This window comes from Trichosurus vulpecula, chromosome 2 (assembly GCF_011100635.1).
Source record: "Trichosurus vulpecula isolate mTriVul1 chromosome 2, mTriVul1.pri, whole genome shotgun sequence".
Taxonomy (NCBI): Eukaryota; Metazoa; Chordata; class Mammalia; order Diprotodontia; family Phalangeridae; genus Trichosurus; species Trichosurus vulpecula.
Window position 1 is genome coordinate 259,957,785 of NC_050574.1, and position 23,465 is coordinate 259,981,249.

The 23,465-nt window shown below is 36.6% G+C and overlaps 1 protein-coding gene across 3 annotated transcripts in view; it reads right to left on the reverse strand.

The window, feature by feature from the left end:
* Positions 1-23,465, reverse strand: part of RFTN2 (raftlin family member 2) — a 100,312-nt gene that overhangs the window by 69,691 nt on the left and 7,156 nt on the right. For all 3 annotated transcript variants that reach the window (XM_036742485.1, XM_036742483.1, XM_036742484.1), the window contains 3 exons: positions 17,242-17,425; positions 14,438-14,549; positions 1,065-1,365 (listed from right to left, as the gene is read on the reverse strand). In XM_036742485.1, the coding sequence (XP_036598380.1) occupies positions 1,065-1,365; positions 14,438-14,549; positions 17,242-17,425 (597 nt within the window). The remainder of the gene's footprint in view (positions 1-1,064; positions 1,366-14,437; positions 14,550-17,241; positions 17,426-23,465) is intronic.

Genomic DNA, 23,465 nt, shown 5'->3' on the forward strand with positions numbered 1-23,465 from the left:
AAAAGATCAGGTGCATCAACTATATTAATTGATGCATGAATTTTTAAAACTATTATTTCATAATTTTTGTATTTTGACTATAATTCTACTATTTGTACAAATGTAATTTAAATGAAAATAGTTATAAGTGGATATTATAATTTTGCTTTTAAAATAACATTTTTCATCCTATTATTTCTATTATCTCTGCCTTGTGGATTAAAAAAAATGTACTGTCCCAACTGATGTAGCTTGATGCTTTGAGGTATTCTTAAATTTGGGTATTTTAGTGTTAAAAAAATCTTTGTGAAGCCACACTGGCTTTTTAAAGAACTGACTTCACAAGACTGAACATTAGTGAGAGACCTAAATTTCCTTTAAAACAGTGTAATTTCATTAGGCTTTTTCTTGTAGATGATATATAAGTTACAGTTCAGTTAGTCAGTGAAATTTTGAAGAATAGTTGTTTTACATGGGTCACAGCTGTCCATTACATATATTTATAAATGGTGCTAATTTGAAAATAACATAATAAAGAGATTTAGTTTTGATTGTAATGACTTTAAAAAGCTCAAAGGTTTATATTGTGGCCTGGTGGAAGTCAAGAGACCCCTTTCCCTACAATCTCTGACAAAACACTTCTCAAGCCTTAGTTTTCTCATATTGTATGTAAAAACGAAGAGGTTGGACTATGTGATTTTTAAGGTTCTTTTCAGCTCTGAGTATTTTAAAACTGCTTAGTGCTTTTGGAAGGGCAGTGCTAGAGCCAGTAGAGACCTGGGGTTGGGTCTTACCTCTTACATTTACTAGCTAGGTCACCATAGATAAGTCATTTATTCACTCAACCTCATTTTTTCCATCTGTAAAATGGGGACTATCATATTAGTAGTACTTATCTCTCAGGAGTGGGGTGAGGACCAAATGAAATCATGTATGTGAAGTACTACATAAATGTCAATTCTTTTAAAAAATCTTTCAAAATTCATTCTCTTACCCATTTGCTTCCCCCGCCTTTCAAAAAGTCACATTTTTCTAAATTTAACTTAGGAATGTAGCCTAGCACTCCTCTTCTCATTTTTTTTTACCTTCTCCCTTTCTTGATTTAGAGGGAATAGGACTTCCTTCTCTTCCCATTTGCCATGGTCCACCTTCATGATGAATTTCTTCTTCAATTCCACTTTCAGAAGACTGCCCACTCAAAGTTCCTTCATTCCAAGTTTTACAGTTTTCATCTGAATTGTGTCTCTGGTGTCCTTGAATTCTGTATAGGGTTGACTCGGATTCTACATCTCCATCACTGCTGGTGCCATTGCAAACTTTAGACTGAGTACAATGCTGTGTTACAAATCCAACAAATTTCATTCCTCTTTTAGCAGCTTCATTTATCTGCATTTTTAAATGAGATGAATAATGAAGGATGAGTATACACATAAATCTCAGTTTTAGTTTTGCTTATGCTATTTTATTAATAAAATCAGAGTTTTTCATGGAATAGATAGGACTTCACTGATATTTATTAGTTATTGAGTATCTCTACCAAATAGCTTTCTGTTATTAAATCTCATAACCAAAGTATTTCTTAAGCACTTTTTAATCCCTTTGAAAGGGGTATTTCTCATATTAACTATATATCCCAATTAATATAACTCATGAGATGTGCCATGCCCTGATATATTCATCAGGTGAAATTTTCTCCTTGATTGAGTAACAAAACCAAAAGCATAAACTAGGTGTGGAAAAAACATAGTTAAGGTGGGATTGAGTAAAAAACAAAATCCTATTAGGTGAAATCAGATTTTTTAGGAAGCTGTATCAGGATTGGTTGAAAGACTTAGACACATCTCTGGATCTATGTATATCAGAGGATATGATTCCAGCAATTGCTTTAGGAGCTAAGCTTTGGGAATGCTTTGAGTAGCCATATTCTTGTGTCTATAACTAGAAGTCAGTAAAAAGAAGTGGGGAGAGAGTCCAGAGGGAAAGCCACATTCCCTTTTCTCTTCCCTCCTGTTGTTCCAATTATCTATGTCATTTAAGAAACTGGACCAGTAACAACCAATGTATCCAGCTGGGTGCTGAGAGAGGACAAACTAGACAAACTGAGGAAAGGCAGCTTCAGAGCATGACCTCAGTGGGGTGGAGAGAACTGCAGCTCCAGCATGTCAGAATCCCCCAGAGCTCGGCAGAAACACACACTCGGGAATTTATTAAAGTGCAGGGGTAACCGTGGGTGTTCGACATCCAGGCCAATGAACCGTAAGTTAAGACAGATTTTACAAAAAGTTGGAAGGGATTCCAATATAAGCCTGATAATGGCTTATATATACATTACCCGAGGAATAGCATCACTAAGTCCTTAACATGTTCTTCATTACTAGAAAGTTGGCTACCAGATGATGAACTTTATTTTTGGCCAGAACAACTCATGAAAACCCTCTAGTAGGGTGTGAAGGCTTTGTGGCTCATATCGATGAAATCAGAGTAATGAAACCAGTCACTCTTGAAGCCAGAAGAATTAAGCATCTAATAATGAATAACTCCATATCTTTTTCTGTTCTTACTTCCCCAGTCGGACTTAACTCAGTGGTTAGCTATTTTAGTGCTGTTCCTTCCTCCACACTTAAAACCCTTGACCTCCCTTTTTCCCATCTTCCCCTATTTTGTAACCCCCAGCTCTATAACTTTGGAGTCATCCTTAATTCTTTATTATCCTGCATCACACATATATAATCTTTTAAAAATTATTTATTTAGTATTTTATTTTCCCCCAATTACATGTAAAAACCATTTTCAATATTTGTTTGTAAAATTTTGCGTTCCAAATTCTCTCCCTCCCCTCCCCACCCCTCTCATTGAGAAGGCAAGCAATTTGATATAGGTTATACAGCACATAGGTAGTTTTGCCAATTCTAGCTCTACTTCCTTCTGACATGGATACCCCCCTACTTCTTTAACTTTCTCACTGGAATTATTGCAGTAACCTCTTACTTGGTCTTCCTGATTCCATATTCCCCCTTCTCCAATCCATCTTCCACTAGTTGCTAAAAATAATCATCCTAAAGCATGGGTCTGACATCGCTCAAGAATTTTCAGTGGCTCCTTATCACTTCTAAGGTAAAGTATGAAAATTCTTAATTTAGTGCTTAAAGTCCTCATAACTTAGTTCCAGCTTGCCCTTCCAGACTGATTTCATTTTATTCCTCTTTATACACTTTATGTTCCAGCCAAACTGGTCAATTTGATGCTTTTCAGTCTAGGTATTGTATCCTCTACTTCCACGCCTTTTTACAAAGCTATCTTCCCTTCCTCATGCCTGGAATATACTTCCTCCTCACCTCCTTTTTTTAGAATCATTAGTTTCCTTCAAGGTCCAGACCAGGTGCACTTCCTACTGGAAACCTTCCATGATAAATGTTCGTGTTCTTTCTTTTTTCAAATTATAGAGTATTTACCCGTTTGTACACGTGTTGTATTCCCATTAGAATGTAAACTCCTTGGGGCCAGGGACTACTTGTTTTGACTTTTATCCTCAGTGCCTGGCATAGGGTTGGTGCTTAATAAACATTTGTTGAATTTCAATTTGCTTCTATTCCCAAGTAGCAAAAATGCTGCCAGAGGGAAAAAACCACAGGACCACGTCCACTACAAAGTGATTCTATCCAACCTCAAGTAGGCCTTTGTGGCTAACATAGCAATCTTTGTATTCATTCCCTATTATACATTCCCCACAACAGGTGTTCCAAACCTTCTCTTCTTTCCTCATGACTTCAACTTGATTCACCCACTCCCTTTTCATTTTCAGCGAATGATCTTAACTCCTATTTTAATGAAGACATTAAAGTCATCTGATTTGAATTTCAACTCCTCTCTTCCATCAATCATTTCCTTCTCTCCCATGTATCTTCAATATCTCCCATTTTACTGGTTCCTCTCTACTTGCTACAAATATGCTCAGGACTTCTCTAACCTAAAAAAACAAATAAAAAAACAAAACAAACCACTCTTTCCTTGATCCTACTACTCCCACAAGCAATTAGATTCTATTTCCTTAACACCAGCCTACTCTTTAACCCCTTAACATTTGTCTCCTCCCCCCTCCACCATTTCACTGAAGCTGCTCTTTCCAAGGCCATTGATTGCCTCTTTTATCACCAAGTCTGACTCTTTTTTTGTCCTTTTTGGCTCTCATGACAGTGCCCTCTCATGATTCTTCTCTTAACTTTCTGACTGATAATACTCTGTCTCATGTGATGGCACTTAATTCTTGAACTGTGTACCTACAGATTCTGTCCTTCCCTGCTTCTTTTCACTTTCTATATTATGTATTTTACCACTTTCATCCACTTCCATGGCTTCAATGATACTCATAGATGACACATTAGTCGTTTTCCTAGCTTCCCCTCATAGGGCAGTTAGATGGCATTGTGGATAGGGTACTAGGCATGGAATCATAAAGACTCACCTTCCTGAATTTAAATCTGGCCCCAAACACTTACTAGCTGTGTGACCCTGGGCAAGTCACTTAAATCTATTTGCCTCAGTTTCCTCATCTGTAAAATGATAGGGATATGGATATGGAATATAGATAAGGATGTGGCAAACCAAACCCCAAATGAGGTCATGAAGAGTTGGATACAACTGAAATGAATGAACAAAAAGTTTCCTTAGCGATCTAATCTTGTATATCTAACTACCTGCTAGATAGCACCATCTGTAAATTCCAGTGGCATCTCAAACTCAACAAAATTCCTACCCCTTCCTCCTTTTCTGTTGATGGTATCACCACCCTGCTAGTCATCCAGGTTTAAAGCCTGTTACTTTTGATTTTTTCTTCTCTCACATCCCAAGATTTAATCAATTGCCCTATATTAGTAATAATTCTCCTTCTCACTTCCACTGCAATACCCTTTTGTTCAGGTCTTCATTTCCCCAGACAATTGTAATAGCATCATAACTAGTCTTCCTACTAGCAATCTTTTCCCTCTCCAATCTACCTTTTTCATTGCTGTCTGAATAATCACCCTAATTCAGAGTCCTTATCTTCAATCAATAAATCAACAATCATTTATTAAGCACCTACAAAGACAAAAATTGAACAGCCTATATTCTCAGGAGCTTACATTGTATAAGAGTAGATAACATATATAGAAAAAGGCATAGATAATGATAATAAAGGTAGTAATAGTAGTAAGAATGATGATGATGATGATGATGATAGGTAGCATTTATATAGCAACTACAATGTGCTAGGCACTGTGCCAAGTATTTTGCAAATACATCATTTGACCCTCACAACCACCCTGGGAGGAAGGTGATATTATTATCCTCATTTTGCAGTTGAGGAAATGAAGGCAGATAATAAATATAAAAATAAATACAAGATAGAATTTGGAAGGAGGATACTGGCATTTTAGGGGAAGGAGTTGGGAATCAGGAAATTGAAGTGATTTAGCCAAGGTCATACAGGTAGCAAGTGGCAGATCTTGTCACTTCTTCACCCAAAATCTTTCAATGCTTCTCCAATAACTACTGAATCAAATAGGAATTTTTTATCCTAGCACTTAAGGGTTGCCACAGTTTGGCACCAACCTACCTTCCCAGCCTTATTTCATACTATTCCTTTTCACATAGTTTACGTTCCAGGAACATGGGATTACTAGACGACTTCTGCTCTTTCTTCTTGTACTGTCTACCCTTGTCTCCATGCTTTTCTTCAATCCCTAGAACGGACTTCCCTCCCACTACCATCAATATTTGTTAAAGTCTCTCCCTTCCTTGGAATCTTCCCTAGAATGAAAAATTTTCAAGTTTTCTCCACCCACTTTTCACTAGCCGAAAGTGATTTCTCTCTAATTTGCAAAGTATCCAAGGCTGGATTTAAATTGACATCTTCCTTGACTCTGAGTCCAATGCCCTATCTGCTATCCCAACCTATCTCCTAACGGTAGCTTCTCTTCTCCAGGCTAAGTATACCTACTTCCTTCAACTGATCTTCATGTGGTATAATCTCAAGGCCCCATACCATCCTACTTGCCCTCTGTACAATTTCCAGATTATTAATGTTCTTCATAAAATGTGGTACCCAGACCCGAACAAAATACTCCAAATATGGCCTGCATAGGGCAGAGTACAGAGGATCTATCACAGTGTTAGAAATAATGGGGAAGAGAAAAGGGGAGAGTAGGATGAAACTGGTAGGGGGAGAATAAAGAAGGCAAAGTTGGAGAGGACTGAAGAAGAGGGAAGAAATTGGAGAAAAGAGAGATGGAATAAATGGGAGAGACAAAAAATTATGGTTGATGCAACATAATTTTCTTATAGCAAGTGAAAAAAACTAAAAATTGGACAATTCATGAAGCTTTTTCTCCCCTAATGACAGAAATGTACCTAAAATAGGTGTGTGAGGGGAGGCAGAAGATGGGAGGTGCGGTAGAGAAATGGTATGCTATAAGTGGAGAGATTTCAATTTGTGTTTATTTTCTATATGTTAAGTTCATAGCTTTGAGTGACAAAATACAAAAGGGTTAGCCTGTTTTACTTTGGGTATTGACAAAGATACAGTGCTAACTCCTTCTCACTTTTAAAATATGGGGCATTGATATTATTCTATAATTTTATTTTCATTTAAGAATTTTGGATAATTATCTTTTTCTTACTTTTAAAATTAAATTGGTGTAAATGTGGAGTTAAATCCTATCTTCAAATCTAGTTGCCTTATACTGAAGTCCTTATGCAATGTAGTTTTCCTAAGATGTTAAATGTCTCATATCCATTGCTATTAGTCATATACATAGAGAATTTTCAAGTATTTTATGTACTTCATTTCCTGAAATATCTTTCTTTCTGGGGTAACTACATTATTATAAATGCTGAAATAACAATAATTTCCTGTGTCAATCTATTTTCAACCATGTTCAGGAAGCTAGAAACAAAATAAAGTATCTGAGTTTGTTCCACTAGGAATATATTAGGAGTTCAATTTTTAAAATTCAAATAAATTTTTGTTTAAAAGGACATTTTCTCGTAATATAAAAAAATTTGCAAGCATGATACTAATAATCTTCATGAGTTTCTTATTTATAGTGATTAATCTTATGAGTTTTATGCATTAATCCAGGGGTAGGGAACTTGCAGCCTCAAGGCCACATGTGGCTTCTGAGGTCCTAGGGTGCAGTCTTTTGGCTCAGTTGAAGTTTTATAGAACAAATCCTTTTATTAAGGGGATTTGTTCTGTGAAGTTTGGATTCAGTCAAAGGGCCACACTTGAGGAGCTAGGGGGCCACATGTGGCCTTAGGGCTGCAGGTTCCCCACCCTTGATAATCTAATGTGTTTCTCAAATATTTGTAAACATAAGTCCATTTCAAAAGTAGAAATATACACATGTGCTGAGAGCTATCACATCTTTATTCATGAGTAGCTACCACTGGTTACATATATATATATATGTGTGTGTGTGTGTGTGTGTGTGTGTGTGTGTGTATGTGTATCTATATATATCTTTTACTTATCCTCATCTAAGTAAAGGGGACAACAGAAACACTGACAAAGTTACAGGAAAATGTCACACTTCTTTCTCATCTAGAAAACAAAAACCTCAGGAGTTTTTGCTGTTCACCAAAATACAAGCTAAATCACATTTTAAAATCATGATCAGAAGCATTTACTAAACACACTGATTCAATAGTACTAGAACAAGAAGGCGGAGCCAAGATGGCAGCTGGAAAGCAGGGACTTGCGTGAGCTCCCCCCAGGTCCCTCCAAACACCTATAAAAATGGCTCTGAACAAATTTTAGAACTGCAGAGCCCACGAAATGGCAGAGGGAAACAGGGCTTCAGCCCAGGACAGCCTGGATGGTCACGGGGCAAGGTCTATCACAGGCAACTGGGAGCAGAGCATGGTGTGAGCTGCGCCCAGAACAACCAGACCAGGAGCCAGGCGGAACAGGCCCTAGCGCCCTGAATCAGTGCGCTGTGGCAGTTACCAGACCTCTCAACCCACAAACACCAAAGACAAAAGAGAAGGTTAGTGGGAAAAGCTGCTGGAACAGAGTGAAAGGAGTTCCCAGTTCGGCCACCGCCCCAGGGGCAGCAGAGGATCACCTCTGAATGCTGCTTCCAGAGCTACAGGTACAGTTGCTTCTGGCCTCAGGCCCACCTGGTGGGAGGAATTAAGTGGCAGATCTGAGCAGGAGAGCAGAGTCAGCTTAGATCTGAGTCCGGTCAGGGTTGGCAGTTCTTGGGGGAGGAGGAGCGCTGGTGGGGCAGAGCTTGCTGTGTAGAAATAGCTCTGAAAACAACAGCACGGCCCCTCAAGCTTGGGACAAAGTACTCTATACTCTACAAGGAGTCATATCCCAACGAAAAACTCAAGGGTCAAGTAAGTTGACTGGGAACATGGCCAGGCAGTGAAAACGGACTCAGATTCAGACTCAGACTTTGGAATCTTTCTTTAGTGACAAACAAGACCAAAACACACAGCCAGAAGAAGTCAACAAAGTCAAAGAGCCTACTTCAAAAGCCTCCAAGAAAAACATGGACTGGTCTCAGGCCATGGAAAAGCTCAAAAAGGATTTGGAAAAGCAAGTTAGAGAAGTAGATGAAAAATTGGGAAGAGAAATGAGAGTGATGCAAAAAAACAATGAAAAACAAGTCAATGACTGGCTAAAGGAGACCCAAAAAATACTGAAGAAAATAACACCTTAAAAAATAGACTAACTCAAATGGCAAAAGAGCTCCAAAAAGCCAATGAGGAGAAGAATGCCTTGAAAGGCAGAATTAGCCAAATGGAAAAGAAGGTCCAAAAGACCACTGAAAAAAACACTACCTTAAAAATTAGATTGGAGCAAGTGGAAGCTAGTGACTTTATGAGAAATCAAGATATTATAAAACAGAACCAAAGGAATGAAAACATGGAAGACAATGTAAAATATCTCCTTGGAAAAACCATTGACCTGGAAAATAGATCCAGGAGAGATGATTTAAAAATTATTGGATTACCTGAAAGCCATGACCAAAAAAAGAGCCTAGATATCATCTTTCAAGAAATTATCAAGGAGAACTGCCCTGATATTCTAGAGACAGAAGGTAAAATAGAAATTGAAAGAATCCACTGAAAAAGATCCCCAAAAAGAAAACTCCTAGGAATATTGTCGGCAAATTCCAGACCTCCCAGATCAAGGAGAAAACAATGCAAGCAGCCAGAAAGAAACAATTTGAGTATTGTGGAAACACAATCAGGATAACACAAGATCTAGCAGTTTCTACATTAAGAGATTGCAGGGCTTGGAATACGATATTCTGGAGGTCAATAGAGCTAGGATTAAAACCAAGAATCACCTACCCAGCAAAACTGAGTATCATGCTCCAAGGCAAAATATGGATTTTCAATAAAATAGAGGACTTTCAAGCTTTTTTAGTGAAAAGACCAGAGCTGAATAGAAAATTTGACTTTCAAACACAAGAATCAAGAGAAGTATGAAAAGGTAAACAAGAAAGAGAAATCATAAGGGACTTACTAAAGTTGAACTGTTTTGTTTACATTCCTACATGGAAAGATGATATGTATAATTCATGAGACCTCAGTATTAGGGTAGCTGAAGGGAATATACATATATATATATATATGTATGTATGTATGTATGTATGTATGTATGTATATATAGACAGAGGGCACCGGGTGAGTTGAATATGAAGGAATGATATCTAAAAATATAAAATCAAATTAAGGGATAAAAGAGGAATATATTGAGAGAGGGAGATAGGGAGAGATAGAATGGGGTAAATTATCTTGCATAAAAGTGGCAAGAAAAAGCAGTTCTGCAGGAAGGGAAGAGGGGGCAGGTGAGGGGGAATGAGTGAATCTTGCTCTCATCAGATTCGACCTGAGGAGGGAATAACATACACATTCAATTGGGTATCTTACCCCACAGGAAAGGAGGAAGGGGATAAAAAAGGGGGGACAATGGAAGGGTGGGCAGATAGGGGGAGGAGGTAATCAAAAGCAAACACTGTTGAAAAGAGACAGGGTCAAGGGAGAAAACTGAATAAAGGGGGACAGGATAGGAGGGAGCAAAAATAGTCAGTGTTTCACAACATGAGTATGGTGGAAGGGTTTTACATAATGATCAGCACGTGGCCTATGTTGAATTTCTTGCCTTCTTAGGGAAGGTGGGTGGGGAGGGAAGAGGGGAGAGAATTTGGAGCTCAAAGTTTTAAAAGCAGATGTTCAAAAAAAAGTTTTTGCATGCAACTAGGAAATAAGATATACAGGCAACGGGGCATAGAAATTTATCTTGCCTTATAAGAAAGTAAGGGAAAAGGGGATGGGAGGGGAGTGGGGTGATAGAAGGGAGGGCTGACTGGGGAACTGGGCAACCAGAATATATGCCATCTTGGAGTGGGGAGGAGGGTAGAAATGGAGAGAAAGTCTGTAATTCAAACTCTTGTGAAAATCAATGCTGAAAACTAAAAATACTAAATAAATTAAATAAAATTAAACAGGATAAAAAAATAGTAGTAGAATACATTAGACCATGCCCATGAAAAGAATTGCACAGTTTCCCAAAGGCAATGCAGCTCTCTCTAGACCCAACTCATCTATCCACAGTGTCTGTCTAACATGTGTCTATATGTCTATATGTCTGTCTTTTTATATTATATAGTGTGTGGAAATAGGTATAGACATAGAACATATATACTACAGAGCCCACATACAGACATGTACACATACATGTACATATACACATGTATATATATATATATATATATATATATATATATATAGCTCTGCAATATTTTGCATCTTGCTGCAATCAACACAGTGCCATCTACAAAGAGAAGCACCTGCAAGACCTTGCCATCTATGGGGAATCTTTCTTCCATGTGGGCTCTGCACTGGACATAATCCATAAGAGCGGCAAATACCTTTGGCAAGCATATACATCTCTGTTATATCTTGATTGATATTAATCTTCATAGAGCTGTTGAACAAAGTTCTCTCTGTTGTCATGTTATCCAAGAAACATTGTATGATTTTGATATATAAATGGGGACATTTGCTGTTTAAGATGACATTTTGCTTCATCAAATCAACTGGTTTTTAATAGTCAACAATAAATGCAGTAGGTTCTTATATTCTTTATACTTTTTAGACAATTAGGGGATTGTAAAGATGTAGACTGCTGCAGAATATTGCATGCAGAAGTGATTGTTCCCTTCTTGTATTTTTATCAGGAATGCTCCTGGCAAGTATGCAGATATTTCCTATAAATATTGTGTAGAGATGGTAAAGTGGGTCAGTAGTTTTTACAGTTTTTTGACTATCCTTTTTGGGGCAATAATAACGTCTGTGATTTTTCCCCCCGATCATTTGGCACTTTTCAATATCTTGAGGATTCATTCCTCAGAACCTTCAATGTTGTTTTATCTTTATCAAAACATTGTTTGTGTGTACTTTTGTCTAGTTTAGCTGCTCTTCCCATCTTTGTTCTCTTTACTGCTCCTTCTACTTCTTGATTCAGCATGTTTGGGATTGTGATGTTAGAATCTAAATGAGGTAGCTCCATTGTCACTGATGGGAAAAAGGTTGTTATAGAAATCTTTACAATTCCTCACCGTCTTTCTTCTGTTTCTCCTCTCCTCTCTCCTTTGCTCTTTATTTTCTCCTTCCATTTTCATCTTAAATGCTCTTAGTATGATCTGGCCTAGATGGATCTCAACAAATTTTCTGTAAATTATTTTTTCCTCCATTGCTTTTCATTGTTTTATGAAGTATTACTTATCATAGTCTTCTTTCTCCATTAATTTTACAAATTATTTTATGTTCTAAAATAATCTGATGTTCCCCTTTTCTGTCAAATTTCTATGCATGGCAAAGAGATGAAGTATTTGCCAACCTAAGGGATTTCTAGGATCTTCTGTTCTCCCTATTATGCCATTTGATTTACAATTTACATCAGTTAAACTTGCTTAGGAAATAGTGATAGTTTCTGTCAATGTTTGTTGTATGAACACCCTGTTTAAATAGTCAAGTGGCAGTTGTCTCAGTTGTGTGTCATATCCTCTTCTCACTTTTATATGTTTTTCTAATCTTGATCTAATTTTGGTATTGATTTTGATCTTTGTTCTAACAAGGCAGTGTACTTACTGAACACAGAAAGCTAGTTTGGAAATGTCTTCGGTAAAATGAACTAGTCATTTCCTATCTGTTAAAATACTATCAATTTTATTTTTGGTCCTACTATTCAGCGTTGAGTTCATGGTGAGTGCTCACCAAATCTCTTTCTGAAGAAAATAACCATTATATAGAAGCATAAGGTTTGGGATTAGTTTATAATCCTTAGTCTCTCTAATTTTTTTTTTACTCCTGAACCATGTTTTCCAATAAATTTTTACTATCCTCCTCTATGTCCACTTTTACATTAAAGTCACTGCATATTAAAGTCTATATTGATTTCATTTAAAGGATCTTATCAAGTTATTCATAGAATTTCTCTACCTCCTGTGCAATAGATTTGGGCACATAACCTACAATTATCTTGACATGGCCTTTTTGTAAGTGCTTATCAGGACTGATGAAATATCAGATGAACAAAAAAACTATGAAATAATGTTTCTTGCTATATTTGGATGCATGATAAAAACCAATTTTGTCTATATGTTTATTTGCTTGTCTAAGGAGAACTTGTGAATCATCCTTCCATTTAGCCACAATTTCTGTTTTTGCCTGATTTTTATTATAGTGATAATGTATGCCTGAGAGTTGGTTCTTAAAATATTATGTTTGCTCACTGGACACTGAGCAAGGCTCTCACATTTAGAGTACCAACAGTTAAGTTGTTTGTAGATAATCTGAGAACTATGTGATTCTTAGAATCCTCTGTCCCCTTTCTAGATATTTTGCTTCTATTTTTTTTCTTTTGCTTCTATTGTTGCTTAATGAAGAGACCTGCCAATGAAGGCCTACTCCTTAGAGCATGAAAATATTTGCTCTTCCTGGTGGGTTAGACAGAAGACACATAATATTCCCTGCCTTGTTTCAATCCAACATGCAGAGACTTGATAAATTTCCTTATGGTCATGAGTGTCAGAGCGACTAGTATTGTGGTGATGAAGCATCTTTTCACTGACTAAGAGTATATAAAAAAGGTTCAAGCAGATGATCTCCCACTTTCTTCCTTGATGACTTTTGAGTATGATCACCCTAACACCATACGCCTATACTTCTTTTGTGTTTATTCTTTCTTAATCATAGGTGAACGTGTATTTGGAGATAGATATGACCAGGTTATAACTTTGTGAGCACTGACAGGTTAGAAGAACCATCAAAAAGTCCCCACGGCAATCAGAGTTGGTAGCAAAGACCATTGGGCTTGGCAACAGCAGTAGCTGAATTTGGTAAGGAACCAGTCCTAAGGAATGATCTGCTTGACCCAGCCCAGTAGTGAACTGTCCCGTTAGCCAAAACATGGAATCTGGTAAGGAGCTAGCCCAGCCGATGAAGAAACTACTCATTTACCAATGATATCACACCTAGAAAAAAGGGCTTCCACAAAGGGAAAAAAAGGGACTCCCAGGGCCAGAAATCATGAGATGTATTTGTTTGTAAGATACTTGGCCTGGTTATACTTTAAACTTATACTGTATACTTTAACTTGAACCCACCCTTCCCTGGGCCTGAGTGCGGGCAAAAAGTAGAGTACACCTCCAATTTGGGGGACATCTTTATAACTTCTGTCCTTGCTGTATCTTGGGATGGGTAGAACCACACTGGAGAGGGACTTATGATAGAGTATAAGAAAGCACAAACCCTCAAAATTACCCTTAGAATTAGTGTAGGAGTATTTTGCTGTCATTTGGGAACCCATCCTGCTTACGAATTGGGAAAGTGATCTAGAAGAGGTTTTACAACAGCAAAAGTGAAAAAAAAACCACATAGGACTGAAGGTCATTTTATATTTTTCTTTGTTTTGTGGTTTACAATGGCCAACTGCCCTGTGACTAACCCACTGCTGATAAGTTTCTGTATTAAGTTAGGTCAGTTTTCAGAAAGTAGTTAGTCTGTTACTGGGACCATGTTTAAGCCTTTCCAGGATGCAGAACTTCCAAGCTTGGACTCTACTTTCATGGTATTCTAGGACCCAGGAAAACTCAAGGCACGAGGCAATGGAGTAGGATTTAATGTGTGATGCAGATGTCCATGACAGGCTAAATCTCATTACATTAAACTCCAAGAACAGTTCATGTTTTTAAAATTTTTATTAAAATTCTGTTGTTTTGAAGAACATTTAAAATGAGAGAATGAAAAGCTAGGGTTTGGAAATCTTTTTTTGTTGTTGTTGTTATTCAGAGGTTTTGTTGTAATGGAGGTCAATCTTTTTTTTAAAGTTAAAAAAATCACACTAGAAATAGAAAAAAAATCACAATAGAATAAAAATGGCCAAGACAAATAGCAGTACCTTTTCTATCAACTCTTTCGCTCCTTCATTTGTTAGAGTTTCATACGTCAAGGGACATTCCTCGATTACAAGCCTGGGTCGGCCTTGTCCTTTGGGTGTTGTCTGTGTCTGGCTGTGACAGAGAGAAGATCTTGGGTCAGAGCTCTATTACTAACTTTCATCTAACATTTACCCATCAAAATATTTATATTTGTAGACGAATGCTTACATTCCTAGGTAGTATCTTTAGGCCAGTCTACAGATGAAACCCTGACAATAGTTTTTTCATAATTTTACATAAGATTTGATGGCTTTATTGGAAATATCTTGAAAATGCATTATAGTAATGCTTAAACCTTTACAATTTCTAACATAAGCTGATTTCATACCTAAAGAAACATATATTTAAAGAAAATCAAATAACTTCTGACATAAATTTTAAGACTGATGTATAATCTTTGTATAACAAAATGTGTCAAGAGCATAAATGCTACTTAAACAGAAGAAGATTTTATGTGGAAATAATTTATTTGATATCAGAATGGAAAAATTATTTATACATGGCTGATCAGATTTGTAATTAGGACACAAACATTGCTACTGTGTCATATTTGCTTAGTAATGCTTGAGTTACTACATATACATTAGGAGCCAGTATTCTATTGGAAGCTGAAGCATAATTGTAGATAAGTAAGAAATCATTTAGTGAAAGGTAGTCCTCCTTAAAAGGATGCTTCAAGTTAGTTTATAAAAGTCTTTATCAAAAATATTGCTAGGTTTTCTGCTTTTTTTCTTCTCCCCGATTTCTTTTTTGTTTTCTCTCTTTTATTTCTGCCTTCTTTCCTATTTCTTGGCTGCATAAGGATGTTGCCCAGGGCCATTAGGGCCATTCTGGGCTAAAGAGGTTGTTGACCCTTGTTCTAAGCAAAATCTGAAGGCTTTGCCATGGATTTCTAGGTGAAATCTGGGGAATTATGTTTAAAAAACTGTTAAATTCAGATATTTACCTAGGTTCCGGGGTTATTATTATGATGGAAATGAAACATTTTCTTTTTATTATTTTACTATGGAGACTATTAACTATGTACTAGAAAAAAATAAGCTATTGTTTTGAAAATAAATCATTTCAAAAACATGATGGCTAATTTTTTTGAATCCCATAGTGGGGAAAACAAGCCAACAAAATTCAGGAGGTTAATCTACACTTGAAAACATTTGAAATTTCTCATTAGTTTAATGACCACATTTTACAATTTAATGCTAGTTTCAGTTGCTACCATTTAAATGAATTCAATTAAACATATTTATTATACTCTTGCAAAGAGTAAGACAGCATGATAAGCATTGGAGTTACACAGATAAAGATAAGCCACATTCCCAGTTCTCAAGGAAAAACATTTAGTGGGGACAATAATACACGTATGTAAATAATTATAATATCAATTAGGGTGTGATAATTGTTAAGTAAAGCTCTGTGAGAAATTTGACAAAGGAGGATCCATCAAGGTTTGGGATCAAGGAAGGTTTTTTGGAGAAGATGGCACCTGAGTTGACGTTTGAAGGAAAGGAGCGATTTTGACAGAATGGCAGGGAAACTTATTGAGGGATGATAATCAAGGTTCAGAAATGAAAGAGAGCATAATAAGAGAAGAGAATAGGGAATTGTCTACTTTGCAATGCAGAGTATGTGAGATAGATCAGTATTAACTAATGTTGGAAAGGTAGGTTAAAGTAGGAAGGGGTGTTGGATGCAGGTTAAGGAGTCTGTAATTTATTATATAGACAAGTAGGAGTAACTGAAGGCTATTTTAATAAGGGAAGTTCTCAGAGCTGTGCATTTGGGAGATTATTTGGGTAGCTGTGTGAATAAGGTTAGAGATACTGGTGACCAAGAGACCACTTAGCAAGTTATTACAATTGTCAAGGTAAGAGGTGATAAAGACTAGAATTTAGGATGCATAACAGGGAACAGATAGAAGGTATTGTGGAAGTACAATACCACATGGCAACAAGTTGGATGTAAGAGGGGATCGAGAGAAAGGAAAGAGTCAAATAAAACTTTGAGGCCTCATTTTGAAGTTCTTGGGAGAAGAGTAGTGCCATTAAAAAATAGAAATTAGGAGGAGGGTCAGGACATATAAGAAGGGAACCAAGAGGTGATGATTACATTCTAAAGATTTGGTTTCTCAACCAAGTATCTTATTACTAAAGTAACTTCATTACACAGTTTAATTCCCTCTACTGACCAGTGGTGGGAACATTCATTCCTCCTCCTCGTTACTCAGCAAGTCAGGAGGTGATTTGAGGAAACTCACTTCAGACAGCCTTGATCTTAGAGAAGCAGGAGAGGTCATCTACTAAGAATGAGGAGAAAGAGAATCTAGTTGCAGACTTGAGGAAAGAGGAATAGTTTCTATGGATTATATGGCAGGAATTAAAAAAAATAAAAAATGAATACAAGAACTGTTATAGAGTCATGAAGATTCTATTGAGGTCAGACAGCACAAATTTGCAGAAGACTTACTCATAGTTTCTTAATCCCCTCTACAAGCACTTGACTGATCTAGAATAGGAGCGGAGATGCAAGATGGTGGGTGTCAGCAGGGTGGGAATAATGGATGACCAAGGGTTGGGTATGAGGTAGATTAATCACATTCAATGGTAGAACACTGAGCATCCATGAAATAAATTATCACTGGGTCAAGAGAAGACACGATCTATAAAACAATCTTTGGATTGTGAAATGGATTTGTAAACATTCACTTATTCAACTAAAAATAAGTAATGACATCCTGGAGTAATCCATCTTTCTGGCAATAACATACCTTAATTTTAAACGGGACAGTACAACTCTATACAAATGGCTTGCTGGCAAGTGTCTTCTTCGTCCAACAGACAATATAACAGGGTGAACGGCTCCTACAATATAGCCTTTAATATAATATTCTTCAACTTTTGGTGCTATATCCAGAATTGAGTTGATCTTGATAACTTCTGGATTTGAGGAAGCTGAAATGTCCAAAGAAAAGGGAAAGCATCATAGTTCAATTCAATTTAATTCAATTCAACAAACATTGATTGAGTAATCTAAATGTGTAAGATACTGTGCTAGTCCCTGATGAGATACAAAGATAAATAGGACAGAGTTTCTATTTTATAGGAACTTGCAATGTTCAGTATTGCCTATGTCTATAACAACAAAAAAGAAATATCCACATGGCTATGGTGATCATATTTTTTGAAGCAAAAATGAGGACACGCAATCTGACAAATGTTTTCTTCTTAAAGGTACACTTTTCCCCCCTTCAACTGTAGATAGTGCTGGCAAATCTATGGCATACGACTGTCACAGCTGCAACTTACTTTCATATTAAGTCATAATAAAAACATCTATATTCTACATGGTAGTTTATTATAGAAAATCTAAAAACTGCTTAAATATTTTTCAGTAAAAATCACATTAAATACTTTTCAATAAGTCAATAACTCTAAATACAAAGGAACTTAAATGTATAAGTGTATAAAATGTACAATTTAACTAAAATCTTTAAGCAGGCTATAGTTAGCATGGTCTATAAAATACAAAACAGAAGGGATATAAAATTAGAGTAAATGTTCTGAATGTTGTGCCAGCAATACAACTACAAAAACAACTTTTTTTAAAAAAGCTCTGAGTTTTTCATTTTCCTGGAAAACAATCAAGAACCAATGTCTAGAAATAGACATGCAACTTAATGATCTCCTTGAATAATAAAACATGAAATAATTTCCAGGTACAGTCATCTAAGACATTGGCCCCATGCACTGCCAGTGCCTGATAGCAAAGAAATGCTGTTGAAGGCATTAGCACAGGAAGGAGGTTAAGAAACAGATGAGGAAAAAGGATCAGAGGAAATACTCCACCCCCTACTACCAGCCATCCAACACCCACGAGTTCTGACCCATGCAATTGAAGTAGAAATCCACCACCAATTGGAGTATATATACCAATTTCTCCTGAACCTTATAAACATTCAAAACAGAAAGCCATAACAACCCAGGCCACTCCATTTCCCACAACTTTTCATCCCTCTTTTTGCTTTAAAGTAATAGTCTATTTAAGTATTTCCTCTTCATCATTAACAGCAGGAATGAAAACAAAGAGAATAATGTTGGACTTTTAAGAAACAGCTGGGCTTCATTTTAAATAACGCAGCCCTGTTTGGTTGTAGTTATGTCTTTTAAAATATCCCATTTGTTTTTACTTTGGGTAGTATGTTGAGTACTAGCCCTGATTTATAAATAAAAACATTTAAAACTAAAAGAAGGACTAAAACATAGTCGTGGTTGATTAAGGGAGAAAAATAAGCCAATTTTAAGAACATGTGATATCCAAAGAAAGCATTATAGGATCTTAGCAAATACAGGCCATTTAAAAATACTTTTAAGTATGATGTATTTTTATTATTTGTTCAATGGTCAGAACTGTATTTCAATTACAATGCACTTATGTAACTTTTATGACTCGGTTAAAGCTGTTTGGTAATGGATATATTTTTAAATGCACAATGGCACCTAAAGTCCTACTTCAGTAATTCACCAAGGCATAGATGGCCCACATCTTGGATTCTTAAAGACTATACCAGGAAAGACAAGTGTGGCAGTCCCTACCAACCTGGAAAGATTTCAAGTGTGAGCCTGGAATGGGTTATGTGTCTGACTGAGAACCAGCCTAGCTAAACTGGGAGACTCTCATTACCCAAATGGCCACAGGGTGATAATTCCTTTTGGCCACAGCAACTCACAAAGACTGTCTGCTAAAGCCTAGGAGTTGTGAGCTGTGTTGGTGGAGGGAAGACTTAGGTTGATTAAATCATGGATCTTTGAAGTACTGAAATAACCAACTTTTAAGTTTAAAAAAAGACTATATGCTGTCTTCTTCAAAAAGACAAGAAACTTTTGAGAAATTTAATTCTTTAAAAAAAACCTAGTTATTTCAGGTTACTAAGCAGCTGAGATTGTACATATATATGTATATATATTAATTGGAAAAAGTAAATAAAATTAAAATTACTTTTGAAAAAGCTGCTTACAATTACTATATGTCTTATGGCACACAGAAATACCACCCTTGTTGCTGGCCATTTGTACTAAGCTGCTTATATGGTGGGTGTGCTTTGCTATAATTGTTCATTAACTTGGGCTCAGAATCCCTCCTGGATGTCAGCCTAGTTATTTTGCTCCTTTTCTGTATTTTGATCTCTTAGGGCCTTTGAAGCTTCTCTCAGCCTTGGCATATATCCTAGTTGGGAGTCCACCAACATACTATATGTGAAGTGGGAAAACAAACATACTTGAAAAACCTTAGTCCTATCAAATGCTTGGATCCTCAAGATGAAAACAACTATGCTAGAATTTGTGATGTAATACTATTGACAGGAGGGAGAAAATGTACTATAAATCTGAGTGTTGTTCTCTTTCAGAGATTAGTTTTAGGACATACCAATTTTCCCTTGTTACTGTAATGGAAATGGCAAAGCTTATGCCCTTAAGGAGCTTACAGTATAGTGGGAATTGGTGAGGAGAATGAGGCATAAATACAAATAACTGATACAAGTTGTTAAATTTTTAAATTCATCAGAAAAATCAAACAGAATGTCCTGAAAAATTCAAAGAGGGAGGAATAATTTCTTTTGAGAGATATCAAAGAAGGCTAGAGATAGAGAAGAGAAAGGCAAAGGAAGGGAGTAAGCATTTATTTAGTGCCTACTATGTGCCAAGTATGGTTCTAAGTACTTTTTACAAATATCTCATTAGATCCTCAAAACAACCCAGTGAGGTAGGTGTCAGTATTATCCCCTTTTCACAGTTGAGGAGGCAAATAGAGGTTAAATGACTTGCCTAGAGTCACACAGCTATTGTGTCTAAGGCCAGATTTGAACTCAGGCCTTCCTGATTTCAGGCTCAGCACACTCTGCACTGTACTACTTACCTACCTCAGAGAGAACTGGGCTTCATCTTCAGAGAGCTGATAACTGAAACCATGGGAGGGGACAAAATTATCAAGGGAAAGAATGCAGGGAGAAAAGAAAAGAGGAAGGAAGAAAACAAAGACAGAGCTTTGAGTAAAGTCCATATTTTGCAGGCAGGATGAAGATGACCAGCCAAGAAGATGGAGAAGAACCCATGAGAACTGGAGAAAAACCAAGAGAGCACAATGTTGTGGAAGCCAAAGAAAGAAAGCATTCATGAAAAATTTGTGTTGGTACATTGGTATACGTGAGATACAAAAATAATAAAGAAGAGTCTCTGGAGACTTACATAAATGAAAGCTTTATGGGAAAGTATAGACATGAATGAAACATGGAGAAAGAGCATAGAAATGGAAGTGTTCACAGTGATGAAATCACAGAACCTTCAAAGTAAGCATTCAGAAAGAATATTCCCACAATACTCTATACTGCTTCAGATCACATTCAGGTTATTGTGACCAGTGTTCTGAAAGCCACATCACTGGAGTAAGTCTAAAGGAGAGCATATAGGATGATAAGTAGCTTGAATACCCTGTCGTGAAGAATTCTTAAGGAAAATGGGGATATTTGGCATGGTAAAGATAAGATGGGGCAGGTAGGTGGCAGAGTGAATAGAGCCCTGGGTCTGCAGTCAGGAAAACTCATCTTCCTTAGTTCAAATCTGGCCTCAGACACTTATTAGCTGTGTGACTTTAGGTAAGTCACTTAACCCTGTTTTCCTCAGTTCCCTCATCTGTAAAATGAATAGTAAATGGCAAACTACTCTAGTAGTTTTGCCAATAAAACCCCAAATAGGGTCACAAAGAGTTGGACATGATTGAAAATGACTGAACAAAAGATACACCTTATGGGAGATATAACAGTAATCAAATATTTGAAGGGTTATATGGAAAAAGTCTTTTTGTGTATTGTTCTGGAAGATAGACCTGGATCCAGCGGTTAAAATTCACAGGAAGGCAGATTTGGCTCAATATGTGGAAGAGCTTTCTAATGATTAGAGTTGTCTAACAAAGGAATGGGATGTTTTGCAAAGCAGTATGCTCCCCGTCACTGGTATATTTCTAGCAGAGGCAAGATATGATGATCTGTCAGAGATTTTGCAGAAGGAATTTGGTAGTGATAGGCTGAATTAGAAGATTTCCTTCATATTTATTTCATATATTTGTATAAGTTTTTTTTGATCTCTAAGGCCTCAATTTCAAGTTTCTGCTACTGTATAAATGCATTTACCCATCTGCCTCTTGTGCTACCATGTCAAACACTGGGGAAGAATAGTGAGAAAGAGTGGGCAATTGTGATGCTAAAGACATGCCTGCCGATATTTACTCTTACTCTTTTGGAAATACTGGTAACAGCCTAAGAGCCCAAGGGTACTTCCAGTACACAGAAGGTGGGGAAAGTGAGTAAAAGAGGCAGTAGACAGTTGGGGGGCAGGTAGTAGGAATAATTAGGACAAGTGAGGTATGAGACAAATATTGATATTCTTGCTGAAAAATTTTTTATCATGTTAATATCTTAATTCTGCCTGTGAAATTTCTACCCCACTGCTTCTAGTTCTGTTTTCTGGTGCTAAGTAGAACAAGCTTAATTCCTCTTCTGTGTAACACTTTTAATATATTTAGATATAATGTTTTCACTTCTCCAGACTAAATATCACCAGTTCCTTTCACTGATCTCCATATGGCATGGGTTCTAGTACCTTGACCATTATGGGTACCTTTTTCTGGACATGTGCCAGCTTATTAATATAATTTCTAATATGTCATAGTTAGAACCAAATGTGATACTCCAAAAAAGCTTTGACCTGGCAAGAATACCGCAGGGCTATCACCACCCTTGTTTTGAACACTTTACTTCTGAAAATAATCAAAGAACTTGTTAGCTTTTTTGGCTGCCGTGTCATAGTGTCATACCAAGCATACAGAGAACCAGATTTTTCCTCACAGACTATTATCTAATCCCATTTTCCCCATCTCATATTTGTACAGTTGATTTTTTTGAAGTTACTTTTATCCCTCTCAGACTGTTTCTTATTAGGTTCAGCCCATTGTTCTAGACTGTCAAGATTATTTTTTGGATCCTTATTCTGTCACCTTAATGTTTGCTATCCCTTCCAGCTATATGCCATCTGCAAATTGGATAAGCATGTTAGCATAGATAAATATGCTATCAAAAATTGATAAAAATGTCAAATAACAATGAAACCAAGGACAGATTTCTTGCCCCAGTCCAGTAAATAACATGCTCCAAGTTGATACCGACCCATTAATAAATAGTGTTTGGACTCTGTTACTGACACAGTTTGGAATCCACCTAATATGTACTATCCCCAAACTGTTATGTTCAAAATTCTCCATCGAAGAGGCCTAGGAGTATGTAATATATTTTAGTAAAGTCACTGTAAAATCTTTTTAAAGAATAAACATCAGTTATGTGGAAAATTTACTCAGATGGAGCCCCTTATTCCTCAGTGATTCTGATAAAGTCAGTGAAACAACTCAGCCAATAAGCATTTTTTAAGTACTTATTCCATGCCAGGCACTGTGCTAAGGTACTTGGGAATTGCGATGGTGATAACTGTCTCTCTTTGTTGAGTTCACATCTCTTCACGGTTCTTAATAAACTAAAAGCATTTTTATGAACACTTGAATGAAGAAATGTTGTTCATGCCAGAAAATACCAACACCATGTATTTAACACAATGCAGAGAAATTGTTCACTTTGGTTCTTAGCCACAAATAGTTTTACATGATTACCAAAATGTTTCATCTATGTACTGCTTCTTTCCCTAACTATGTTATAAGCTCTGGAGGGCTGTATTTTTCTTATTACATCCCTCTCCTGATCTCTGCAAGTAACAGTAATGATCATTTGCATTTATATAGTGCTTCACATGTTAACTCATTTGATCCTGGTATAGTGCAATGTACATAATAGGCAACCAATAAATACTTATCAGATGAATGAACAAATGAAAAATATTTAATTTGAACATAATGCTTGTATCATCAATTTATAAAACAGGATCTGGCAACGAA